The 22,612-nt window shown below is 48.3% G+C and overlaps 1 protein-coding gene across 4 annotated transcripts in view; it reads right to left on the reverse strand.

The window, feature by feature from the left end:
- unc5cb (unc-5 netrin receptor Cb) overlaps positions 1–22,612 on the reverse strand; it is an 86,757-nt gene that overhangs the window by 19,233 nt on the left and 44,912 nt on the right. For all 4 annotated transcript variants that reach the window (XM_057018828.1, XM_057018830.1, XM_057018829.1 and 1 more), the window contains exons 2-4: positions 17,332–17,562; positions 12,248–12,391; positions 8,133–8,236 (exon numbers count right to left, since the gene is read on the reverse strand). In XM_057018828.1, the coding sequence (XP_056874808.1) occupies positions 8,133–8,236; positions 12,248–12,391; positions 17,332–17,562 (479 nt within the window). The remainder of the gene's footprint in view (positions 1–8,132; positions 8,237–12,247; positions 12,392–17,331; positions 17,563–22,612) is intronic.

Here is a 22,612-nt window from a genome sequence, read left to right on the forward strand (position 1 = left end):
ACAACCACTTTAATTAGAAGTTAGCTGGTGAAACGCAGCCAAATCCAATATAAATGACCCTCTAATGCTGCTCCGGCGCTGCCGTCCAAGCGTTTGTTAGCATAGCAACAGCCTACGCTGCGTCCAAAGTCCCACCAGCTTTGTTTCATGAAACCAAAGTGACTTATGAACTCAGGAACGAGCAAATGTTAATTTTCTTTTTAATATCAGCGCAGGACGCCCTCTTCTTTCCCGCTACCCTGTCGGTTGAATCCATTTCCCCGAGACTAAAAGGAAACCAATCGCCGCGTCTTCACCACCACGAGCAATAAAGCTCCGCGTGATGTGATTTACAGCCGTACGGGAAGGTGACTCCGGCGTTCCGATTGTCTCTGCAACCCAGTTGTCACGGTTATTATTACACCAATCACCGAGGAGCGACGCATGAACACGTGAAAAGGAAACACAAAAAATGAAAACAAACAGCATTGGTGTTAAAAGCCTCCGACTCTCTGAGTCGCTCTGAGAAAACTCGCACGTCGATTGTTTTTTCTTGCCGTTTGATTGACAGCTATTATTTTAAAAGGGGGTCTCACACGGAGCGCCACGGCGAGGCCTCCGCCTGCACCGTCGGCTTATATAATTAGACACTTCTGCATTGTTCTATTTGAATTGGCTCCGGCTTCAGTTTCATTTCGCCTAATCTGTTGTGACATCTGCTGAGGTGGCGGTTAGACATCTGTCACGACTTCCAGAGCAGCAGAAGAATTCAATAATAAATCAGCGCCACGCCGCTTCATAATGAAAAAGACATTTTCTCCTCAAAACATCTTTTATGAACATCCTGCTGCACAAATAAATAACTTGTGTAAATTATGCATGATGCCTCACCCCAGCGATATATTAGATTACAAGGACTCTAAAATGATTATTGTGAATTCATCACTATATTTATGAAATCAGGCTCTTGTGACATAATATGAACATTCATCTTTAATACTGAATAAAAGTATTATGACTAATGTGACTTAACAAAACCAATATGACAAACACGATGGCATGTTTATGAAGGAATCCGCTCATTTAGTGTCCATTATTCCCCGATCACGATGTCAACTAATGAGCAACAAATAACCGCGAGTAAACGAGGGAGGCGACGGGAGTTTTCCCAACCGTGGATATTTTGTATTCCAGGACTCTCACTGGAGCACCTGCGGCACCCGGAGGTATAAGATCTGTTTCCAGGAGCGCAGATTGACAGTGACGCGCAAAGAGGCGGTTATCCAATTTTGCACCAATCCCGACGTGCCGCATTCATATGTCAAGGGCACTTTTATATGAGGAGGTAATTAAAAATTGAACAAAAGAGCTTTTCAGCGCAGACGGAGATGCGATGGGAGCGAGATGGAGCGGCGGAGCGGGGAAAAGTTTCGACGCGAGCGGGAAGTTAGCTGACACGTCGTCTATTCTCTGGCCTGTAATTGGGAATCGTTTAAACGGCCTGGAATTCAAAGGAGAGGTGATCTCCACGCTGCAATCACGCCGAGATTTCATATCATTAAAATTCACCCGGGCGCTTGTCCCCTCATGCCGAGGGGCTCAAACGTGCGCCCAAACACGCTCGCAGCTCGTTAGTGTCTGATTGGCACGGAAACAGGCGGAGAGGTAATTGGCACATCTCTTGTCATTAACGCAGGAATATTGCCACATGTCAGCTGTCATAGAGAGGCGCTGGGGTGACAGACAGGGGGGCAAACACACCAAGGCAGGGAGAAAAAGAAAGATGGCAGCGGCAGGATTGAAGGGGGCAGGAAGTCAGAGACGATGTGCAAAAATACGCTTCCTGCACCATCAAGGAGAGGTGGGAGGGATTCAGACAGGATATTTAATCCAAGAGGGGACTTTATTTTGAAGGGATGAAGACAAAACATGTTCAAAGAAGGAGATTAAAGGAAGATGCCTGAAGAAAGAGCTTTTCCAGCCTTTTCATTTCAGGTCATTTCTGAAATCAGCCCTTTCCTCAGGTGATGGAATTAAGGATTTAACGGGATTAGGGGTGTTTCTTTAATCTCTTCTTGTAAATGACAAGTTATCAGTGTTTAAAGCAAACACTGAAATACCAGAGTGACAGAGAGGGTTCAGGTGTCTGGATCTGAGCATGTACAATGAACCCCCCCCCCCCTCATCTCACAAATCTCTACACTAGCTGAATAGCTGACATTTATTTTAGTTAAGCCTTGTGATCTAATCTGTTTAATTTCATTTTGGTTCAGGTTTTTAAAAAAAAATCTAATTAAGCTTGAAGTCTCTTTCAATTTGCGCCCGCAAACAACCTGTTAATTTTTTGCAGCGTCCTAGCAGGTCGGTTATATCTGGCAGCATATTTCTGCTCCCCACTATCATACTTTAGGTGTAATCCCCCTGGGATTACCCCCACTCACCCTCTACCTGCTCATGTTGCCACAGGTAGAGCAGCACCGCTGACTTTTGCCTTCAACTTTCCTCATCAGTCACCTCAGTATTAAACTGGTCCTGGGTCTGCGCCCAACAGAGCCATGGGTGTACGCCCTGCGTGTGTTGCTATGGCAACGCCAGTATACAGGACTCATTGTACGCTACCTACGTACTTGTTAAGAAATGGTGGAAGGCGAAACCCGTCATTAGTCATGGCTGCTGTGTCAGAAAATAGAGTGTACAGCGGAGAGTGGGGGAGGAGGGGGGTGGGTGTGAACAGGGAGAGAGAAAAATGTCTTACATAAATGTGCACGACTCCTCTACAGAGAAGTCATTGTGAGCTCTGCATCCTCGGTGATGGGAAGAAAACCCTGTCTCAGGTCTGCTCCAGCCACGTCAGACACACCTTCAAAAAGACGGATTCTTCTGTCCCTTTATGAGGGAATGAGCCACGTGCTTTTCACGTGCACGTCAATGGACCTGCAGACGGAGCTGCAGACAGGTGACGGGTGTTTAAAACCAGCCTCAACCAGCTAGCGCTTTGTTATCGCGGTCCTCAATTTGTATCACGGCCTCCTTGTGGATGAGACAGTACGACTGTAATTAAATTCAACTTAAATTCCCTTTTCTCAAGGAATGAATACAGCAGATCAATGGCGGGGAGGATAAACACAAGCTGGCCGCAGTTGCAAACAGATTTTGTGTGAAATATTTACAGTGGCTTCGAGTTTGTTGCCAAGGCTGCAGCTTTGAAAAGCTGCAAAGTCTGTATGTTACCTCACTGTACATGCTGCCCTTGATCTCCCCTCCCCGAAAAATCTTTTCCGGAATCTATGAAAAGCTTAGATAATAAGCTCCGGCGAGGGAGAGAGGCAGACGCAGGCAGGGAGCGAGATGCCAGCGTCCTGTGAGCGGGCGGGATAACACAACCTTCAGAAGGAGAGGAAGACTGGAATCGACTCATTTGGGTTCGCTGCGAGGAGCTCAATAATCATTGGGAGGTAATTAAAATACAGTTGATCCCAAAATGAGAGATCTCTCGTCCAAATCTCCTTCCTCTTTCATTAAGATATAACCTGGCAAATCACCTTCAGTGGGACTCCGGATGCCTGTTTGAAATAAAGAATCAATAGTCAAGTAAAGCAGAGCAGAAAACTCAGGAAAAAACCAAAAAGCTGAAACCAAATTGAGACAAATGTTTCTTTCTTTTCCACCTCCGAGGTGGTCTGATGGAGGATATGAACCAAGAACACCTTCCCCCTTCGGGTTTACACGTGAATGCTAGGCTGTAACACGAGAAAGGCCTCCGAGGACAACGGTTCCGACTGTTGAGCCGTTAGAGTAAAACAAATCTACAGCGTGAAAATCCGGTGAGTGACAGGCGAGTGCCCACAGAGCAGACTGGGACACCAGTTGGCCTCCCTACGCCGTCCATCCTGGGGGAATGCTAATAAAAACACGCTTCCTGTTTGACTGAGGAGCAGCTTCCTGTCCCCTCTGCTCATTAATACTCACACACAGCTCTTTTTTTCCCACCAAGGTCACCTGATGAACTGTTGTTTCCTCCCCTTATTACCCGGATCGAGACAAAATCAGCAGTAATCGCTGCCGTCTCAATGGCTCGCCGTGGCTAGAAGGTGGATGCCGGGGTGCAAACTATCCAAGCGGGATTAGATCTTCTTTCTTCCAACACAACAGTCGATGATGAGAGTCATTACGGCTTCATTTGCAAAGCGATGGAACGAGAATTGAGCCTGATCACGTCTCCTGCCTCAGTGGATTCACACACAATGAATAACTTAGATTCAGCACAATGATGCTAATGTAGCATTTGTGGTGGTGTCATCTCATAAAGGTCCTTTTTTTTATTGGTTATGGGTTGGTAGACAGAGAATTTCAGTTACATATAAACTGTCTAGTGATGAGCAGCTCAGCTTGGAAGCCAAGACTCCAAATGTATTTTAGCATTTCAGCCTAGATATGCTTTCAAATGGACTATTTTCCTTGTCCCATTGCACAGACTTGATTTATTGACAAAGGTTTGTCTGAAGCTGCTACAGTAAGTAGATACAAGCCCCTCTTAGCTGAGAAATAGTGGACCTTTCTTCAGCTGAAGAGTTGATATTTCATCAAAAAAACATCTAAAAACAAGCTATGGGCAGTTTGTGTTGCTTCTTGTATCTTGTTGTTTTTTTATCTGGTTTCTTTTGCTGCTGGTTAAGCCAAGGTCATGACCTTTGGAGCGTTCACAGACAGCCTGCAGGTAGAGAAGCTGAACTCCATCGCCCCCTGGTGACAGGCTACAGTAGGACAAAACAACTCCTCCTTCTGCTATGGCTTTCAAAACACACCGTTTACAGATAAACAGCTGTTTACAGATAAACAGCGAAGGGAACTTTTATGGAAACGCTTTTTTTGGTTTAACCTTTAAAATGAAACCCTAAACTTCACACTGTCTCGTCTCGCTTCATCTGACCGATTTATACTCAGTAATGAAACTCTGAAGTAAAGGTCTTTGTGTCTCCCGGCTTTATTCTCGGTAAAGCCGGGGACTTAATCGGGGCAGCGGGAGCCTCCTTCCCGCAAAGCGCAAATGACTCGTTACCCATGATAACGCGGCAGGACCCCGGCTGACTCAGGAGATGCCCGAATGAAAATCCGGCTTCCATGGAAACGGGCTCAGCGGCTCACAGCACTGCATCACCCCTGAACCCTTGTCTTCCCGTCAGGGCTGTGACAAGCGCTCAGCAGTGCAGACAGGGATGGAGGGCCTTGCCAAGGAAAAAAAGTGAGGAACAATAAAGTAACGGAGATTTAAGTCCGTTTTATGAGCCTGCCATCCTTATTATGAAAAGAGGCCCCGTGTTACATGCGCAGGGGCCTATTACCTGCTGATGAAAGAGCCTGGAGGAATTCACAGGGAGGGATCGGCATTGAACCCAAAGTCCTCCATCCCTTCACGTTTACTGTCACGTCTATGGGTAACAGACAGCACGTGAGCCCACGGAACTGAGCTTTTCCTGCCAAACGGCTCCTTTTCTTCCCAGAATAGCCCCAACAGTTACGTTTTCCTTCTGCTCTTGATTAAGCGTGTATCAAATATTCATGACTATGGAAATGTGTAACAATGATCTTTAAGGGAGCGCGGCGTTTTAATATATTCAGCCCATACAACATGCCGCACGACTCAATCTTTGTACTCTTCCAGAAACTGTCTGTGTTTCACTTGTGTGAGGCCAAAGCTCCGTGGCTAATGCTCACAAGGACAGTGAAAATAAATTCCTGCCGCCCGTCCGTGGGTGTTTGAAAAGCTCCTGCGCAAGAACGTATTAAAGAACGTATTAAGGGCGCATACCTTATCAAAAACAACTCTAAATGTGAAAAGCTCAGAGATGTGGGATGGCAACTCCTTGGTTCTACAGCGGAGCTGCATCATCACCACAGTAATCACGCTGATTCGTCCTATTTCCCCCCCAGGAAGCAGTCGCAGACCCCACAAACCACCTAAACAGAATGAAAGAATGTCGTTACTGCGGCGAACCGTCCCGAGGAGCCGTCATGTAAATCATCTGAACACTGGGAAGGCAAAGGGAAACACCGAGCTCCTACTGGATAACATCAAATGGCACTTTGTAACCGGAGATGAAAACAAACAATTTGCGATCTTTGAGTCTGTCGAATGTGGGCGAAGAAAAAGCGCTGATGAAAAATGGCCGATTCCAACAAAATACCTTTTTTTTTGTCTGCTATAAACATGGGGACCATCAGGGAAGTGGAAATGGAAACAGCCATTTGACTGTAGCTGTTACGAACCATGAAATCACACGTCTTTTATGCTACTTGAAGAAAAACACAAAGAGCAGCTTCCACATCGGCGGCGGATCGTTAAGGGCTCGAGCGGTTTTCCCACATTTGAGCTGAAGGACTGTTAATGCCCTTCCGGTCACGACCGGTGACATCAATCAGTGCGTCATCTGTGTCTTTTATGTGATAGAACATCTCTGTAACCCTCCAGCAGCGTGGAACGTCCATCACACGCAACCCTGCAAAACTGCCATAAAGATTGGGATTTTACGGCCCCGCCGCAGCTCGCCGTCCCGCCAGGCTGCCATCCTGCTGCCTCGCCAGGCAAAGGCCTGACAAGGAAACCCAGAGGGAGCTGACAGGCCGCTGGAGCCCTGACAACCCTGGCTGCAACCCTCCCCCCCCCCTCAAACCTCAACATGTCTTCTCCCTTCGCCTCTCTATATTTCTGTCTCGGAGTAAATTGTGACAGATCTTTCCTTCGCAATGGCCGCGGCCGATCGCTGCAGATTCATATGTAGCGACAGCTGCGTTTTCTGGCGAGCAAATACAGGAGAGAAACCAGGCCGAGAGCGAGGGATTGGGTTTGTCCTTCTTTCCACTGAAGCAGCTGTGTTTGCCTTCAGAAAAAAAAAAAAAAAAAAAAAAAACAACAAGGGAGGGGAGGAAAAACAACTTGTGGAAAGAAAGTGTTGTCTTTTCGTAGCCGTGAGGTAAGTGTGCGTAGTTAATGGGAGGAAAAATCCTCGTGCGTACGCAGACATCAAATTTCAGCGGGATCACGGGGAGGAGAGGCGGACAAAGAAAGCACTCATCGATTTTAGCGGCAGAATCTGACGCCGGCCCAGAGAGCTGTAAACAAGCTCTGCTTTTTTTCCTGTGAGAAGATAAGAACATCACATTTCATATCCTCTTCCTGTTCCAGGGCAGAATTTAACTAAACTCCATTCTTAACCCCCCCAACTTGTTGAGGAGATGGATTGTTTGGTGTTCAAATACCAATAAAATAGCAGCGGTTCTACTTGACTACACACAATTTCATACCTTAATCCACACTTAAAAAGCTATTAACTTGTCTCCTATACCCTTCACTTTACATCTGGGTTGCCAAGGCAACTCCACAGAAACCAGAGATGTTTCCGGATTGATCGCTGCACTGAACTAACACAGGGCTGACTGAGAGTTGTCAGAGCGGCGGGAGGAGGCGGCGACCGGCGGGATCAGCCTGGACCGTCCCAAACTTCAGTCCATTTAGCCTGTCAGCGCTTTCAGGGAGGATAAATTCCGCGCAGTTCCACTCACTTAACTCAGCTTTTCCAGGTCAGTCACAAGCCTTTCCAGAGTTCAGTCCCCACACCCTAAAAGCCCCCCCCATACCTATCAAACCCCCCTTTCATCCTCTATTTATGCTGCTGCAATTTCAACAGATCCTTTTCAAACGCAGCCGTAACAGCGTGCTACTGTCAGGCAGGCAGGCAGGAAGCGGAGCGGAGCGGGGCGGAGAGGCTGGCTGGGCTCAGGCAACACGGGGACACTGCTGCTCTTATTCTTTTTCCACCGCCGCAGATAATTACAATTTTCTCCACACGGTCCGAAATGCAGCGGCTGGCCGCCGTCCAGAAACCACCCGAACGGCCTAAATAGCCCAGCCAGCGGCGGAAAAAATGGCGTTATCTGCGAGCTGGACTGTGTCCGATTTATTCAGCGTTATTTCATTACAACCGCTGAAATGAGGCAACGTCCTGCAAGCGGCAGATTACATCGTCACGTGGCATTAAATGATTTTATCATGAAATATAGCAACCGTAAACATCCCATTAAGGTTTGCAAAGACAAAAACTGGAGCCCTTGGAGGAAGCAAGTGCTTGCTGAGCTGAAGCCTTGCGGGATCTTACCTCAGCAGCTGGGATGCCTTCAGGTGGGCGACACTGGAGCAGCACCTCCTGCTCTAATGACACCTCCTTTCCAAGAGGTTCCTGGTCGAACGTCTTTCTCAAATCTGTGAGAAACACAAACGGATAAAAGGTGTGGATAATAATCAACAAAAGAACCGTCTGCTCCACATATCGACGTGCATTTAAAAGTCAAAGTGCGCCTGAGGTTTACCCCCCCCGTCAGCGTCCAGATAAACTCACCTGCAGCAGATGGAAAGTAAGATAGACAGGATGAGATCACTCGCCCTCTGATGAAAAACGATATTTTTGAGGCTGAAAGGCCTTGATGGAGCGGCGCAGGGAGGGAATGATGGAGCTGACAGGGCAGGATTACTGAAAGTGTCGCGCTACGCTGAAACCTAAAGCCCTTTAGACGCGTCGCGTCTGCTGCTGCAGAGATTGAGACGGGAGCGAGGAGTATGACGCAGCACAAGGGCAGCGAAGGGCTGAGCGTCGGGCTGCTGGGACTGTCACGTGCGTTACGGTAAAGCTCCGAAGAGCCTCTGACCTCTGGTGGTAGGCTGCAACAGTATTACACGCTAGCATCGCGAAGGTCCCGGCTCTGTTTTTACAGGAACCACGTGGCGGTTGCTGCGTTTATTGTTCTTCTTGAGCTCAGTGTGCGCCAAGAGGTCGCCCCGCTGACACCCGGAGACACTCCTGCCGCAAGTGACGGCGGGGAAGCAACCCCGAGGAGAGAGGCAGATGGTGTGTGTGTGAGAGAGAGAGAGAGAGTGTGAGATGGCTGGAATAAAGACGCATTCACAGGGCAACCTCGGTGCCTGGAGTCTACGGTATCAGCGCCACCAGTAGCTGTTTGTTTTACACGCCCACTCCGAGATTAAGGGAAAACACAGAAACAGGGGACGCTACACAGGACGCGGGCTCCAGGCTTCTTTCACTGTTAGCGTTCCATCGGCCTTTTAGGCGCATTAGCGCACACGTTAGAAGCATTTTCACCAGTCTAGCGGAAACAAGACGCACATTTTCTTCGCTGGCATTGAGCACAGCACCAACCCCACTGGTTTTCTTTCAAACGGACCCAACTGTGTGCAGAAAACCGGGTCATTTCTGGGTTTACCCCATGGAACATAGGAAGCGCCGACTTTACATGCGAGAGCGGACGTGCCAACGAGCCTGAACACAGCAGCAGATGTGCGCTGACACGGATCACACGCTGGAATTCGAACCTAAAAAGCTCCAAACAGGCGCCCATTAGGACCACTGCTGCTGGGGATAATAGATGTTCAAGCGCACCCACGTCTTTGAAAATAAATGACATTTCCTTCATGTCTGGAGGGACCGAGCGGCTTCCTTGGTTTCAGTTGCCAAAGATTGAGCCCAGAAATTGATCAAAACGAGTTCAAATGGTGAAAACCACGAATGGATCCGCTTACTCCAGCGTGCATGAAAAGGAGAAACTCCAAAAACACAGTTGTATTAGGCTCATTTATCATTTGGAAAACTAATTCAGTGAGAGCTCTCATTGCACTTCAGAGTAGGAGCGTCCGGGGCAACATGTCAAAACGCTGCAAATTTCCAAGTATTATAAAAGCAGAAAAAGGTGAGTGTTAAAAGCTATTTCTGGTAAACACACGGCACAAAATTAATAGAGGAAATGGCTGCAGGGGAATTTGTTTATGTTGTAATTTTATTCGGTGGCAGATTCAGTTTATCTTCTGACAGAAGAGGGAGGAGAGGTAGCAACACAACCTCAACTGGGAGCATTTGAAGTGGAAAAAATGCTCAACTGGTGTCAGCACTATAATATGAAGGGATGACAGGTGACAGCAGAGTCAGAAACGTCTGCTAAACACAAAAATATCCACCTTCAGACGAATAAAACTGCGAGTGAGCAGGTCTTTGGGTGCTAGTCTGGCTGCTCAGTGGGCAGCTTTTGGTGCCAATTGGTGGTTTAGAGAAGACCACAGCACCCAGCAGGCACTCACTGGTGCAAGGGCTACACGGTAAGGCCCACAGAACCTTTTTTCAGGTGACTTTGAAGTCACATGAGCTCTACCAGCTTCCTTATCCCTTTTAGCCACTTAGCATTAGCGACTTCAGACAGCTCCTGCCTGTTGATGCGTATTTTTCTTTGTCTTCTTTTTCTTAAAACTTGGAAAACTGCCAAAATAAACCAAAATAACCTCTAAAAAGTTGGTTGACTGTAAATTTTGCCAAGGCCCGTCTACACACATCGCCTGTCCTCTTAGGTTTCTTTACTAAACCACAGAAACTGATTTCTTTTGCGCTGTATATTTTTCAGGACGTGGGTTTGTGTAGCGCTTCCCACTCAGTTCTTGTCAGCCTCCGTGGTGCTGCAGGACCCTGAAGGGTGTGGGACCAGCTGAGTTGACATTCCTGTGGGAGTTGCACCATTCCCTCCTCAGCAGACAAACACGTCGGCGTCTCAGGCTCAGAGGAACACACACGTGACAATCATTAGCTTCGGCGGACATGTTTGCATGTCGTGCTCAATTACACAAGCCACGAACTTCCTTGTAAAAATGACGAGACTGTAAACAAGAAAATCAAAATTCATCCGTCGCAGTAAACGCTACCAGCCAATGAGAGGAAGTTCTGACCATACTTTTAACCCAGCCGGGGCTAATGGCGGGGCCCTCGACGCGACAACCTATTCACTCACCAGCGCTGATTCCCAACCGCCAGCTGATTAAACTGTGCATGAGGAGAGGAAAACAAACGCAGGTTCCATTAGCCTAACGGGCCGGCTTTGGCATGGAACCGGCCTAAAAGGGAGAGCCCAGCGGAGAAGCTAATCCATTCAGGAGAGGCTAATGGGAGGGGAAGAGGGGTCCATTGTGATTTGAGGGATAGCTCAGCACTGGAAGGCTGCTCATCATGGGTGATTAGAGGAGGTGGAGCAGCGGGAGTGGGCTCAGTGGGAGACTGAGAGGCGTGAGTCTGATTCAGCGCCGGTAGAGCCGAGGCAGTAATCAGAAGCGTTGCTGCTGGCTGGGCGATAGCGTACATGTTGAATTCAAAAAAGACTCTTGCACACACAAAACAAACACAGCCGGATACGCTGGAGCTCCGGCTCAGAGAGGTCGTGCATTGTACACCGCTGAAGCCCCCCGTCACCGGTATTTTTAGATAAAATTGGTTTATTTTAAAAAGAGCAACGGCGAGAGACACGGCAGCATCGTGCTGGGCTCAAATGGGAGTAATTCCCACTCTAGCTTCGACTCTACACCTTTGGGTTTATTCACAGAATATTATTTGCATTTACACTAAATCTATGAGTTGTGGGGTGGATCAGACTGAGCGGGCTAAAGGAACCGACCAGGATGTGCCGATGCCTACTGACACTCATATGGACTCTGCTCCAGGACCCACATGAGTCACAAATGGATGGACAACTTTGGGTGGCCAGTGAGCATCTATGTTGGTTCTATTTTCTGCTGTACAATAGATGTCAAGAGACTTTTTCCCTTTTTGTTGAGTCATTCAATTTGAAATGAGCTAGCTGCCTCCATAAAGAGGCTCCTTCAGGTGGAGTTTGTGAGAGCCGTTATGTAACTCCGTATCCGCCATTGAATTCTTGGGGGGTTTTGTTACTTTTTTGTCAGATTTTGACTGGCAGATGCTCTGGTGAGTTTAGGAAATGAGCCCAAACTTTAGAGGCAACGGAAGGCTCCTCATTACTGGGAGACGACTGGGTTTCAGTGGGAGGACAAACACGCTGGCGAACAAATGAGGACCACCTGCAGGAAAACAGGGGAGCACAAGCATAAACATGTTCTGCAGCCTCTTAGATGTGTGCACGCTCCTGGAGATACCTCTGTTCTCCAGATTTGTGGTGGAGTTTTGCACTGTAGACTCCAAAATGAGCCTCTCTCTCAGCTCAGGTTCAAAGGGACACTCCAGTCCCACGTTAGTAAACCGTTTATTTCACTGCCTCTATCTCCAGAATCTATAAAGCCGCGGCGATACACAAGTCTCTGTGAGACGCAGCTACTTGGCAGGCAGCAGCTTTTGCTTAGAGAGGAAAAACAAAGATGAGAAACAAGATAAAGTCCCAGTAATGCCATGAAGCGCGGGATGGGAATACTCACAGGCGATGCGCACGTAGGCTTTGCGGCTCTTGGTGGTCCCCGCGGAGCTCCAAGCCACACACTGACACCAGAAGTCCTCGGGCCCAAACAGCTCCTCCACCTGCTGACGTGTGATCTCGATGCTGGCTTCTCTCACCACCAAGCCTGCGAGGACACATGGAAAAGGGCTGAACAACGGGGAGCGATCCCGGAAGCCGTCCGCCAGCATCGGCGGGGAAAACTCACGGCGTCCACGCCTTTAAACGCCGCCTTCCTTCACCTGGGAGGGATCGGCGCCAACCTCGGTACCAGATTCTGACACTGCAGCCGTGTCACCGGATTTGACACAGCCTAATTGTGATTCTACGTCTGTCAGTCTGGCACCGACTCCCAATCCCAAACCTTTGGGTCCGGGCCCTGTGGGGGAGGATTCTCGGCATCATGGCGAACACAATCCTATTTGCTAACCCTGCTGATTGCCGCTCATCCGGGAGCCGGAGCCCAAATAAACAAATCAGGGCCAAAAACAAATGCTTCCTACCCACAGCTGCCTCTCCAGAAGAGGAGAGGCTGCACGTATGGATAATGAAGCATTGCCCTTTCCGGCCGAAACCAACAGAATTCCTTTGAATTAACCACACGTTTATGAGCGAATGAACGCTTCCATTTTGTCTCGTGAGCATCTGAACCCGACCCGAGCGGGATGCCTATGGAAAGTGGTCCATTAACACTTGGGTTTAAAATGAGAAGTTATCCCCGGAGTGTCGAGGCTCGAGCAGGATTCCAGCCGGCATCCGCCACGTCTTCCCCTCGTGTTCTGCTCTATTACTCCCGTTTTCTGGCCTGACATTTGTCGGGAGCCTTCCTGTGCGTGTAACTGAGCAGCGATCATGTAAAAGTCAGTCACATTCCAATTATCTGCGGTCATTACTGGAGGGGCATCGTCTGTGTTTCCACGCCGGCGTGACCGGCCTGCCAACCCGCTGATGTTTGCCAAAGTCACGCTCGCCGTCATCATTACGCTCCTTCGCGGCTGCATTTCCTCTGCGACCGCGCCCATTGCTCATTGTTAGCTGACAGAATTACAAAAGCTCACCTGTGTTGGTGCCATTTCAGGCTGAAGCGTGCACACCGTCCTACAGCAGGGGGGGTTTGTGTGCACGACGACCGATTAGCGGAGAGCTTCTCGTTAGCCGACCCCTTTTTTCCACAAGAAACCCATGAATTATCTTTCCTTTACTCAATATTACGCTTGATGAAATCTTGTAACGGTGACTTGCTGGCTGTTAGAACGCATTTACCATTTAATCCTGTTTGTGTTTTGTGACTTTAACTGCGCCACTGATTGAAATGCCCTTTTGAAAAGAGCTTTTGTTTCCTGCGGTACCTGTTTCCCCGTAAACCAGCTTACCTAAGCAATACCACGCGCCGTTGCCATGGCGTCATTTATCACGCGGCGCGTCACGGGTCAGCGACTCATCGGAGGCTCGATGTTCATCCAACCGTTCCGAAAACCTAATTCATTAGAAAATGATTCACTACTTACTCAGATTCAAGAAAGATATCGATCCAACACGAGGCCCTTTGATCCTCGCCCAGAATAAGCAAATGACGCGGTCTGAACTGACGAAGCAGACTTTAATTGGGATTCACAATGATTTTAAACTAAAGGCTGTGGTTGACACGGTTACTAGCTGAAAGGTGTCTGTAAGGCCCATAAATGCCTTTTTGTGCCCATTAGCTCTCACAACAGTTTTATTCAAAACATACAAAAACCAATTCCTCAGGTTGGTTACTCTGGAACAGAAGAGTCTCGAGCAAATAAACGTGGAATTTCCCTTCAGGTTCAGCGCACTCACACAGCCTCCTTGTTCCGAGTAGAGACACGTCCCACACGCCAGCTTAACTCTCATGTATTATTTACACAGACAGGCTGACGAGCAGCCATGTCGGCTGTGTGCGCTTCCGCGTGCATCAGCGGGTGTCTGCGAAGGTCTCTGGCGGAGTTAAAAACAGTAAAAAGCTAAAACCCAAAACAAAACCCAACCTAATATTGAGTCACTTGTATGTTCTGTGTTTAATATAGCCTGTTTGCTGCGCTTAATTGAGGTAAATCATCAACTAGTCCCTTAAAATCAGGCCCCAGCAGAGGCCAAATCCACACTGGAACCACAGACGCTCGTAAGAGCAGGTGTAAGACAGACGTCATAATCTGGTAAGTTTTTCCAGCCGGTGTTTCAGACTTTTACCGAAAACTGCATGACGCCGCCGCCGACTTGCTGTTCGACTGCATTAAGAGTGACTTCACGGCTGCCTCTGAAGTCGGATTAAGCTCGATGTGTCGCCCATCACAGGGATCGCTCGAGCAGAAGATCAGAGGTCTCAGCAGAGCCGGCTGACCTCACCCGGTGACTTCATGTGTTTTCGCTGTGTAACGTTACAGCAGGAAAAAGAAAGCAGACGCAGGCTTCCATTTGCAATCGAGAGGGGAAACGTAAGAACGCCTCTCATCAGGAGCTACTTTAGGCCCGTCTGTGCTGCCACTAATGGCATGAAATGGTTCTACAATAGCTTCCATTAATAGCCGGCTGAAGCGGAGAACCTCATTGAAGATGATTCATTATCAGTGCCGTCATTAGAGCCAGCTAGCCTAGCTGCTCCCTATTAATGGTATCAAACATTATTGATCAGACTGTCTGAGAAGAACTGGAGGCACTGGTCACTGAAGGAGAACTGGAGGACGATGGGAGGAAAGTGCTCCGACTCTCTGATGAAGAGCACTCCCGCTTGATCTTCCAGCTCTCATTTTAGAGAGTGACGAGACGTCTCCTGTGTATATTAAACTAGCTGCTCCAGCTTCTAATTAATTTGCTGCTCATTTGTTCAGAACAATGCTCAGTCTGGTATCAGGGGCAGAGCTTCTGCTTTTAAACTGAGATAAATGGAGAGCAGCCCAGCACGGATGTGAAACCCAAGACCATTCACAAACAATCTCATCGAAACTTCATCCCACCGACCCCCTTCCAGCACTGTTATGTCTCATTTGGCTTTTTTTTTCATATGTCCTGATTATTTCTCGTGTTGAACTATGCGTCCCAGGGTCCCACTCACGGTCCGCCACGAGCATTTTAGCTTGAGGATGATTTATTATGCTAATCATCCACTCTGAAAGTAAATAGTGACTTAGGACGCTTGTTGTGCTGAGCAGTGAAATCAATAATTAAAGCAGTGGCAACCAGCGTTAAATACAAGTGGGATAAAGCTAAACTAAAGGTGGGTGATGCTTCTTTCTCCGACTGGAGGAAGCAAACTGAGGAGGGTTAATGTAGCATCACAACAGGTCCGCAAACAAATACCCCAAAATGTGGGAAAGACCTCAAATTCTAATGCAACTAACCTCAGAAAGTAACCTGAGAAAGCTTCACTGTAAAGCTCATTATCAAGATCATTGGGTCTTTGTTGGCGGATTAAGTGATTTTCGGTGCTGTTGCGCAATTTGCACCTCTAACAGGTACCGTTGATGCGATGAGGTAATGATGAGACTGGTGAACCCTCTCTCCATAGGTAAAAATTATTTCTCTCTCTTTAAAAGGCGTACTTGTGTTAAAATAAGGACTAGAATGAAGATGGAGTTATTATTTCTAACTAACAACACATGACAGACATAAAACTACAATGAAACTACATAAAACACTCACACACAGAGGCTGCAGTTTGGTCCCAGTCCAGATTTAAGTCACAATTGTGGGAAATCTGGTTTCACTTTGAGCATTTTTGTCTGTTAAAAAGCCACATTGCAAGAGAATCAAACATAATACCTTCCAGTAGTGGTTGGGAAGGACGAGTAATTGTAACTGTGTTTTGCTTTTGATGAGGACTAAAAAATACTGTGAGAAAGAAATTATTCTTGTGGTTTTAACTTCAGAAGGGGGAAAAAAACCCTTTTGGAACCTCAAATATATTTCAAAACAAGCAATAAACACAAACACTGGGGCCAAGGGACAATGGTTGCTGTCTTTTAATCATTTGGGATCTTTTAATCTCATTTTGTCTCATTTTGTTTGTCGTAACAAACATCCTGACCAGCGTGGAAAAGAGGGAGAAGCCGAGCGGGACGGGGAGCGGCGGCAAGACACGGATCCCGTTTCTTGGGGCTACGCAGTCGCTGGTATTGACCCGTTTCTATCTGTGTTTCTTTGCTGTCAATCTGGGGAAATCAAAGAGCGGAGGACCCAGAGGAGCGCCGCCTGCGTGCGTGCACGAGAAGGCACATATGAATGAATATCGGTGAAGCGAGTAGCCCGAGGACGCGGCCATGGAGCGTGGGTTGTTCTCCGTGTTGATGCTTTTAGCGCAGAACCTCCTGACACGAAGGCGGAGGACCACCGCCACCTTCACCCTCGCCTTTCCCAAACTCAAAAACTCAAACGCATCATTTCCTTTCTTCAAAAGGAACCGTCGTTCCTTCTAAAGTACACAAGGTTAAAACTAAAGGTGATTCCAGGTTAGAAAACGCTTTTCACTGCTTCCCTTTGCTGGCTGCCGCTGTGCTCCAACAATTCTGTTCCCATAATTCATGTAGACAGCCTTTCCTTTGTTAACTAGCTCTGATACAACACACCAGAGAGCGGGAATATAAAGAAGGCATGCTTAAACATTAAAGTAAAGGAGCGTGTGTAAATAGGGCTGTGTGTGTGTGTGTGTGTGTGTGTGTGTGTGTGTGTGTGTGTGTGTGTGTGTGTGTGTGTGTGTGTGTGTGTGTGTGTAAGCAGGATGAAAAGGGTAAATGCGCAGTGATTGGTACCTGTGGGCAACAGAAAGAACTCAATTTCCAAACCAGCATCTGAAAGCAGCCAATCAGGGCCGGCCTGTTGTGTATAATGGCCGTGCTGCCTTCAGGCGCTCCGTTTGGTCGAAACCAGCCCTGCTGGAGGTTCACTGCCTTTTACTTTCTCTAGATACTGGGAAACAAGTGCACGAGTGCACACCTGCGCAAACAAAGATTTGTGGTTCTGGTGGTGCTCGACGGTGAGCAAAGATCCACTGGGATGTTCCCAGTAAGACTTGTTATTATCTGCCGATCTGACCCCTGCAGATATACTGACCGGAGTTCTCGTCCACCCGCTCCTCCACCGTGTGCTCCTTCTGGTGGACCCACTCGCTGTTGCACTTGAAGTAGATCTGAGTGGCCGGGGTGGCCTTGCAGTACAGGTTGACGGGCTTGTTCTTCACTATGTAGGCCTCCTCTGGTTCTATCAAAAACACCGGCAGCGGCTCCGGGGGGTCCGACGGGAAGGTTTCTGGCAGATCTCCCAGACCGATGAAGTCATCGTCAACTGTGACACAGCAGAAAGACACGGCAGGGAACATTAAGTGGGGGGAATTTCGAGGGGGGACATGAGAAAATAAACACGAACGGCAGAAATGAGAGAGGAAGGATGAGCTGGGAGCGAAAGGAGAGCAGGGCAGAGACAGTGGGAGTCATTATAACCGCCGTCTATGCACCGGATTAGCCATTCGCAGACTGAAATCCCCATCATTTGATATTTTGGAATGTTTACACAAGTGTATTTTAGAGCAGAGGAAATTCTGGGATTCCTCTCCGGGTTTACAGAGAGCGGGCCTTGCTCGAGTGAACCGCCAGCAGCTCCTGCTGAGAGCGGAGAGCCTGGCAGAGGCAATAATGAGAAGCAGAGTTCAGAGGTTGACTCTGAGGAACCAAAGTCATAAGCTGATCTCTCTCTCCCTGTTTCTCGCTCGGAGTGCCTCTTTCTCTTTGCTTTGTCACTCTCCCCCTCAAACACACACAAGATTACAGGCGTGCACGCCGCGCGCACGCACGGAGCAGATCTAATGACCTCAGGCTTTTGGCCCAGTTTGTGCCATTCCTCGGATACTTCTGCAGCCGACAGATATGCTTCCCTGTAATTACAACTGCCTTTCATCTCCCTGTCTTAAATCACACGCACGCCGCTCGCCCGCGCGCGCGCACGCCTGCAAACAAACACGAGCAAACGCTCGCAAACCACCGTGAGCACAAACAGGCAGGGGTGCACGCCCACGAGCAAGCATGGCTAACTTTCCAACTCTTTGAAGAGCGATGGGGGGGGGCGCAGCCTATTTCACCAACCCATTTGTCACCTCCAGAACTGTTCTATTCTTACCAGCGAATCGGCGCGCATCAATTATTCACCAGTGTGAAAGGAGGAACGCAGAGGAACACGGAGATACAACCAGAAAGGGAAGGAACCGAGAGCAGCTCGGACAGACAGACGGACAGACAGACTGTCCAGATAACAAAAGAGTTTATCGGCCGATCCCTCTCTGTCCTATCAGCCTGCCTGGCCGTCCTGTGTGGACGCGCCGGTGCCGTGCTGTCTGCCTGCTGGATGCTGCAGGAGCACCAAATAATGTCTCAGCTGGGCAGATATCTCCACACGATGTCTCTCTCATGTTATCTCTCCCTCCATACCTGCAGCAGATTGAAGCCGATTGCCAGGAAATGAAAGGGCAAGAGTGGAGGGATGGGGGGGGGGCAATCGGGGAATGGCTGAAGGTGTCCTCGCCGTGTGGGTGGGTGGAGCAACCTGTCGGCGTAGTTATGAAAGGGTGTTTTGATCCAGTGTGCGTATGTTGTTAGGCAATGATGTTTATCTGGAACCAGGCCCAAAGTTTGGGGGGGTTCTACTGTGTGGAACCTGCAGGGTCTGGTTGCATGTTGTGGTTTTATCCCTTTTTTCTTGTTTCTGCGCCTCTCCGGACGGTGACGGTGGGGGGGGGGGCACGATGCACACCCCGATCTACCCCTGCATGATGTGATCCATAATGCCAACCCAGAGTGGTCCGTTTGTCTGTGGCAAATATTCAAATTGCCATTTTCTTTCTCACTAAAACCGAGAGGTCCTCGCCAGCTGTGACAGCTTGGAACGGAATCATTAGCGGGTTTGACTTTTATCCGAAAAATTCCCGACACTTGCTGCTAATTGAGCGAAGCCACGAGGTTCGAAGTGACCTTTGACGCTGAGCAGTAGCCGCCTGAAAGTGCTGCAGGAAAATAAACAAGGCAAACGATCGCCTTCCCGCTTTCATCTGGACTTTATGGACTCTTTAATGTATAGTCCATTTCAGAAGACCTTAGCTTAATCTCTTCTTTTCTGCTCTGTAGCTCTCAGTCCACCCACATCCTCAGCCAGGGGACCCTGACCCAGAAACAGGCAAAGAGAGCCAAAGAAAGTCATTAAAGACTGTGTTAGCCGTCGTTCACCCTCTGTTCCTGTTATCTCTCTCTCGCTTCCGCTCTCTCCGTCTGTTCTCCTTCACTCTTTTGCTCTGTCAGACTTGGATGGAGGGGGATTGAACACACGCACACGCGCACACACGCGCATGGATGCATGCATCCCATGTGCAGAAACAACACGTATGTAACACACTTCGTGGTAGCATTCCTTCCTCCCTGAAATCTTTTCTTCTCCCGTCCCTGGTGAGGAGGAAACTGAGAGCAAAAGCATATTTTGTCCTTTCATTCATATTCATTGAGAAGATTTGTGATTAAAATTGGAAGTTTTTTCCCTTTTTCACTCTGTTCAAGGCGACGCAGCCTTCACTGCTACACACCCACAGCTAATAATAATTGCTAACAATCGCAGCAGCGCGTTAACAAGCCTCCCCGGCCTCTGTGAAATAACTTTGCCTCTCCTTTATAGTATCATATCTCTTTAACAGGAGCATTAATACAGCATGACTACATTGTTTGATATGCAATATGGATTTTTTCCCGAGTAACTGCAATTCTCTGCCTTGATTTTAGTCAGAAATTGCCTCGATATTGAGTGTTTAAACTTTAATGAAATATGTCCTTGCAGCGGTTTTATTTAAATTGCATTTTGCTCTGTAATTGGGTAAGTTTTCCTAATTCCTACAGTCGGCTCTGTGTTTTCCTTCTTTCTTTTTTTTTAATCCAAATTGAATATTAGATGAATTTTAAACCGGCTCCACATCCCAGCTTCAAAATGATGCAGCAGAGAGAAATTAGCTGTGTTTGCAGGGCGTCAAAATAAAGTTAATGAAGGAATGCTGTGTGCGATGCCCGCACTGTCATCAAACTCATCAGGTAGAGGACGGAGAAATGGGCTGAAACAAGCAAATTAAATAAGCAGAGGAATTAATTAAATCAATCTGAGCTTAGCGAGAGGGAGTGAAGGCTTGGCAACCAGATCTTCTTTGGCTTTTACTCCCCTAACTGGGGGAGTGGAGCTATATGTGGGGATGATTGCATGTTGGACAGAGGCGAACGGGCGCACGTGGCACCTCCAAAAACACAAGTCCTTGAAAGAGAAACGTGCACACGCAACGAGGCGCGTCTATAAAAAGCCCGCGTGCGTTACATAAACGTGAAAACTGTTACGCAGGGTGTAAGCGTGCTACGCCCACACCCAAAACAAACAGAAATTCTAATGTGGGGGATTATGGGAGCGCGAGCAGGCAAACTGTTCAGCCTGTTCAGAACGTGGTAAACAGCTTGCAAAGACACCAGCAGGCTTCCAATTAGCCAACGCTGCTCTGCGCTCAATTCTTCCACAAGATTTCTTTTAACAGGCCTGAAAGGGAGCTGATATCAGCCTCAAGTAGCCTGTGGTAGATTTGCTATGACATCATCAAATTAGATTTGGAGGAAATGAATAGGACGGCCCAGACTAATGAGCCGCTTCTACATTGTGTACATTAATGTCACATCCGAGAGATCAGAGCAGCAGATATCAGAAGAATGAAACGGGCAATTTTCTTGATGTTGGTCTCGTCTACAAATGAAGTGCATCTTTACCAGGATCGCTGTGGTTGACAGCTTCAGAGGCGGTTTAAAGTGGACCGTCTGATGACTGACGCTCGGACCGATCGATTCCCCTTTTTTTATCAGATCACTCAGCCAATATAGTTCACGGTTCCTCCACACGTCCAGGATCAGCCCCCGACTACAGCTCAACCATCAGCATCACATCCACCGCCCTTCAGCCATCATCGGCGGTGGTTTCAGGCCGCCTTGCCTTCATCTCGGGCTCCGCCGGCTCCCGGATCACCTCTGCACGGATGCATTTCGGACCATAAAAGCATCTGTAATTTTACACATTGACATCACGCGTAAACAGGAGCCAAAGTCGATTTCAGCATGAAAGATGCTCTGGAACTCCGCCAGCTGGAGGCGTAGAAGGATTTGTGCGGATATCTCCGGAGTGAGCAGGCGTAGCGTTTCAAAGCGCACCGGAATGTTCTGTTCAATCCGGCTTCATCTGCGACGCGACATCGGGGATCATGTTTCTGGATGGAAACCACAGGTGTGGGGAAACCATCCCCATATCTGAACATACAAGGCTTTACATCCAACATCTGAAGATATTTCTACAGACGTTCAGTCATTTAGCCTCATTTTTGTCCATCAAAACAACAGTTCTAAAGCTATTAAACGCAGCAAACCGATAAAAGAACATTCCAGACTCAGGATATCACTTGTGCCTCCTCCACATATCCCCTATATTCTCCATATTGTGTGTGAGTGGGTGTGATAATGTTCCAGGGCCTGACGGGACTGTGGAAGATAAGCTTTCTCTCATCTATCTGCGCTCATGCAGATTTACAGTCCAGACGCGAGCGCCGTCAACACCCGGCCAATCTTTCCCTTTGCTCCCAAGGAGCGGAAATCTCCGTCTTCGCTCCTGTTTGCCCCCTTCATCCTCCTCCTCCTCCTCCACGGTCTTTGTGTTTATTTGTCTCGTCGCTCTGCTCCTCAACTCTGGCAACCGGTGGTCTGCAGGTTTACTCGGCGGCGCTCGGCTAAGCTGCAGCGCGGAGGGAGTGGCGGCGGCTGCAGATGAGCGGCAGAGCAGAATAATAAACCACTCAGCTGTCGTGGCAGCTGAAGCGGGATAAATACGATGTCAATCACATCCACCGAGCAGGACTTCCCGTTATATCGAGCGGACGTTAATCAATCGTTAACGTATTGGCTCCAGACATCCCAGCGCTGCAGATCAATATAAGGCCGCTGTTTTAAGAACCTCCAGAAGCTTCATGAGGAACAGCTGTCTCCTCTGAGCTGAGTAGCTTCTATATACTAATGTGTCCACACACATCGTCCTCAGGGCCCCATCTAACGCTCGGCGGCTGCAGGTACTTATTGATTACTTCTCTGGCCCACTGACCCATCCTTCGCCCCCCCCCATCCTATCAGAGTGCCTCCATTGATGCGTGCCGCTAAGCACAGTCATATTTCACCTCCAGGGAATCTTTCCATCACACGCGCACGCAAAAAGGAAAGGAAAAAAACAAGCACGTGTTCCCTAAAGTTAAAAGTCTGGTAGTTGTGTCTCGGCTCACAGCTCCTGGTCCTGATGC

The sequence above is a fragment of the Takifugu flavidus genome, chromosome 20 (assembly GCF_003711565.1).
Source record: "Takifugu flavidus isolate HTHZ2018 chromosome 20, ASM371156v2, whole genome shotgun sequence".
Taxonomy (NCBI): Eukaryota; Metazoa; Chordata; class Actinopteri; order Tetraodontiformes; family Tetraodontidae; genus Takifugu; species Takifugu flavidus.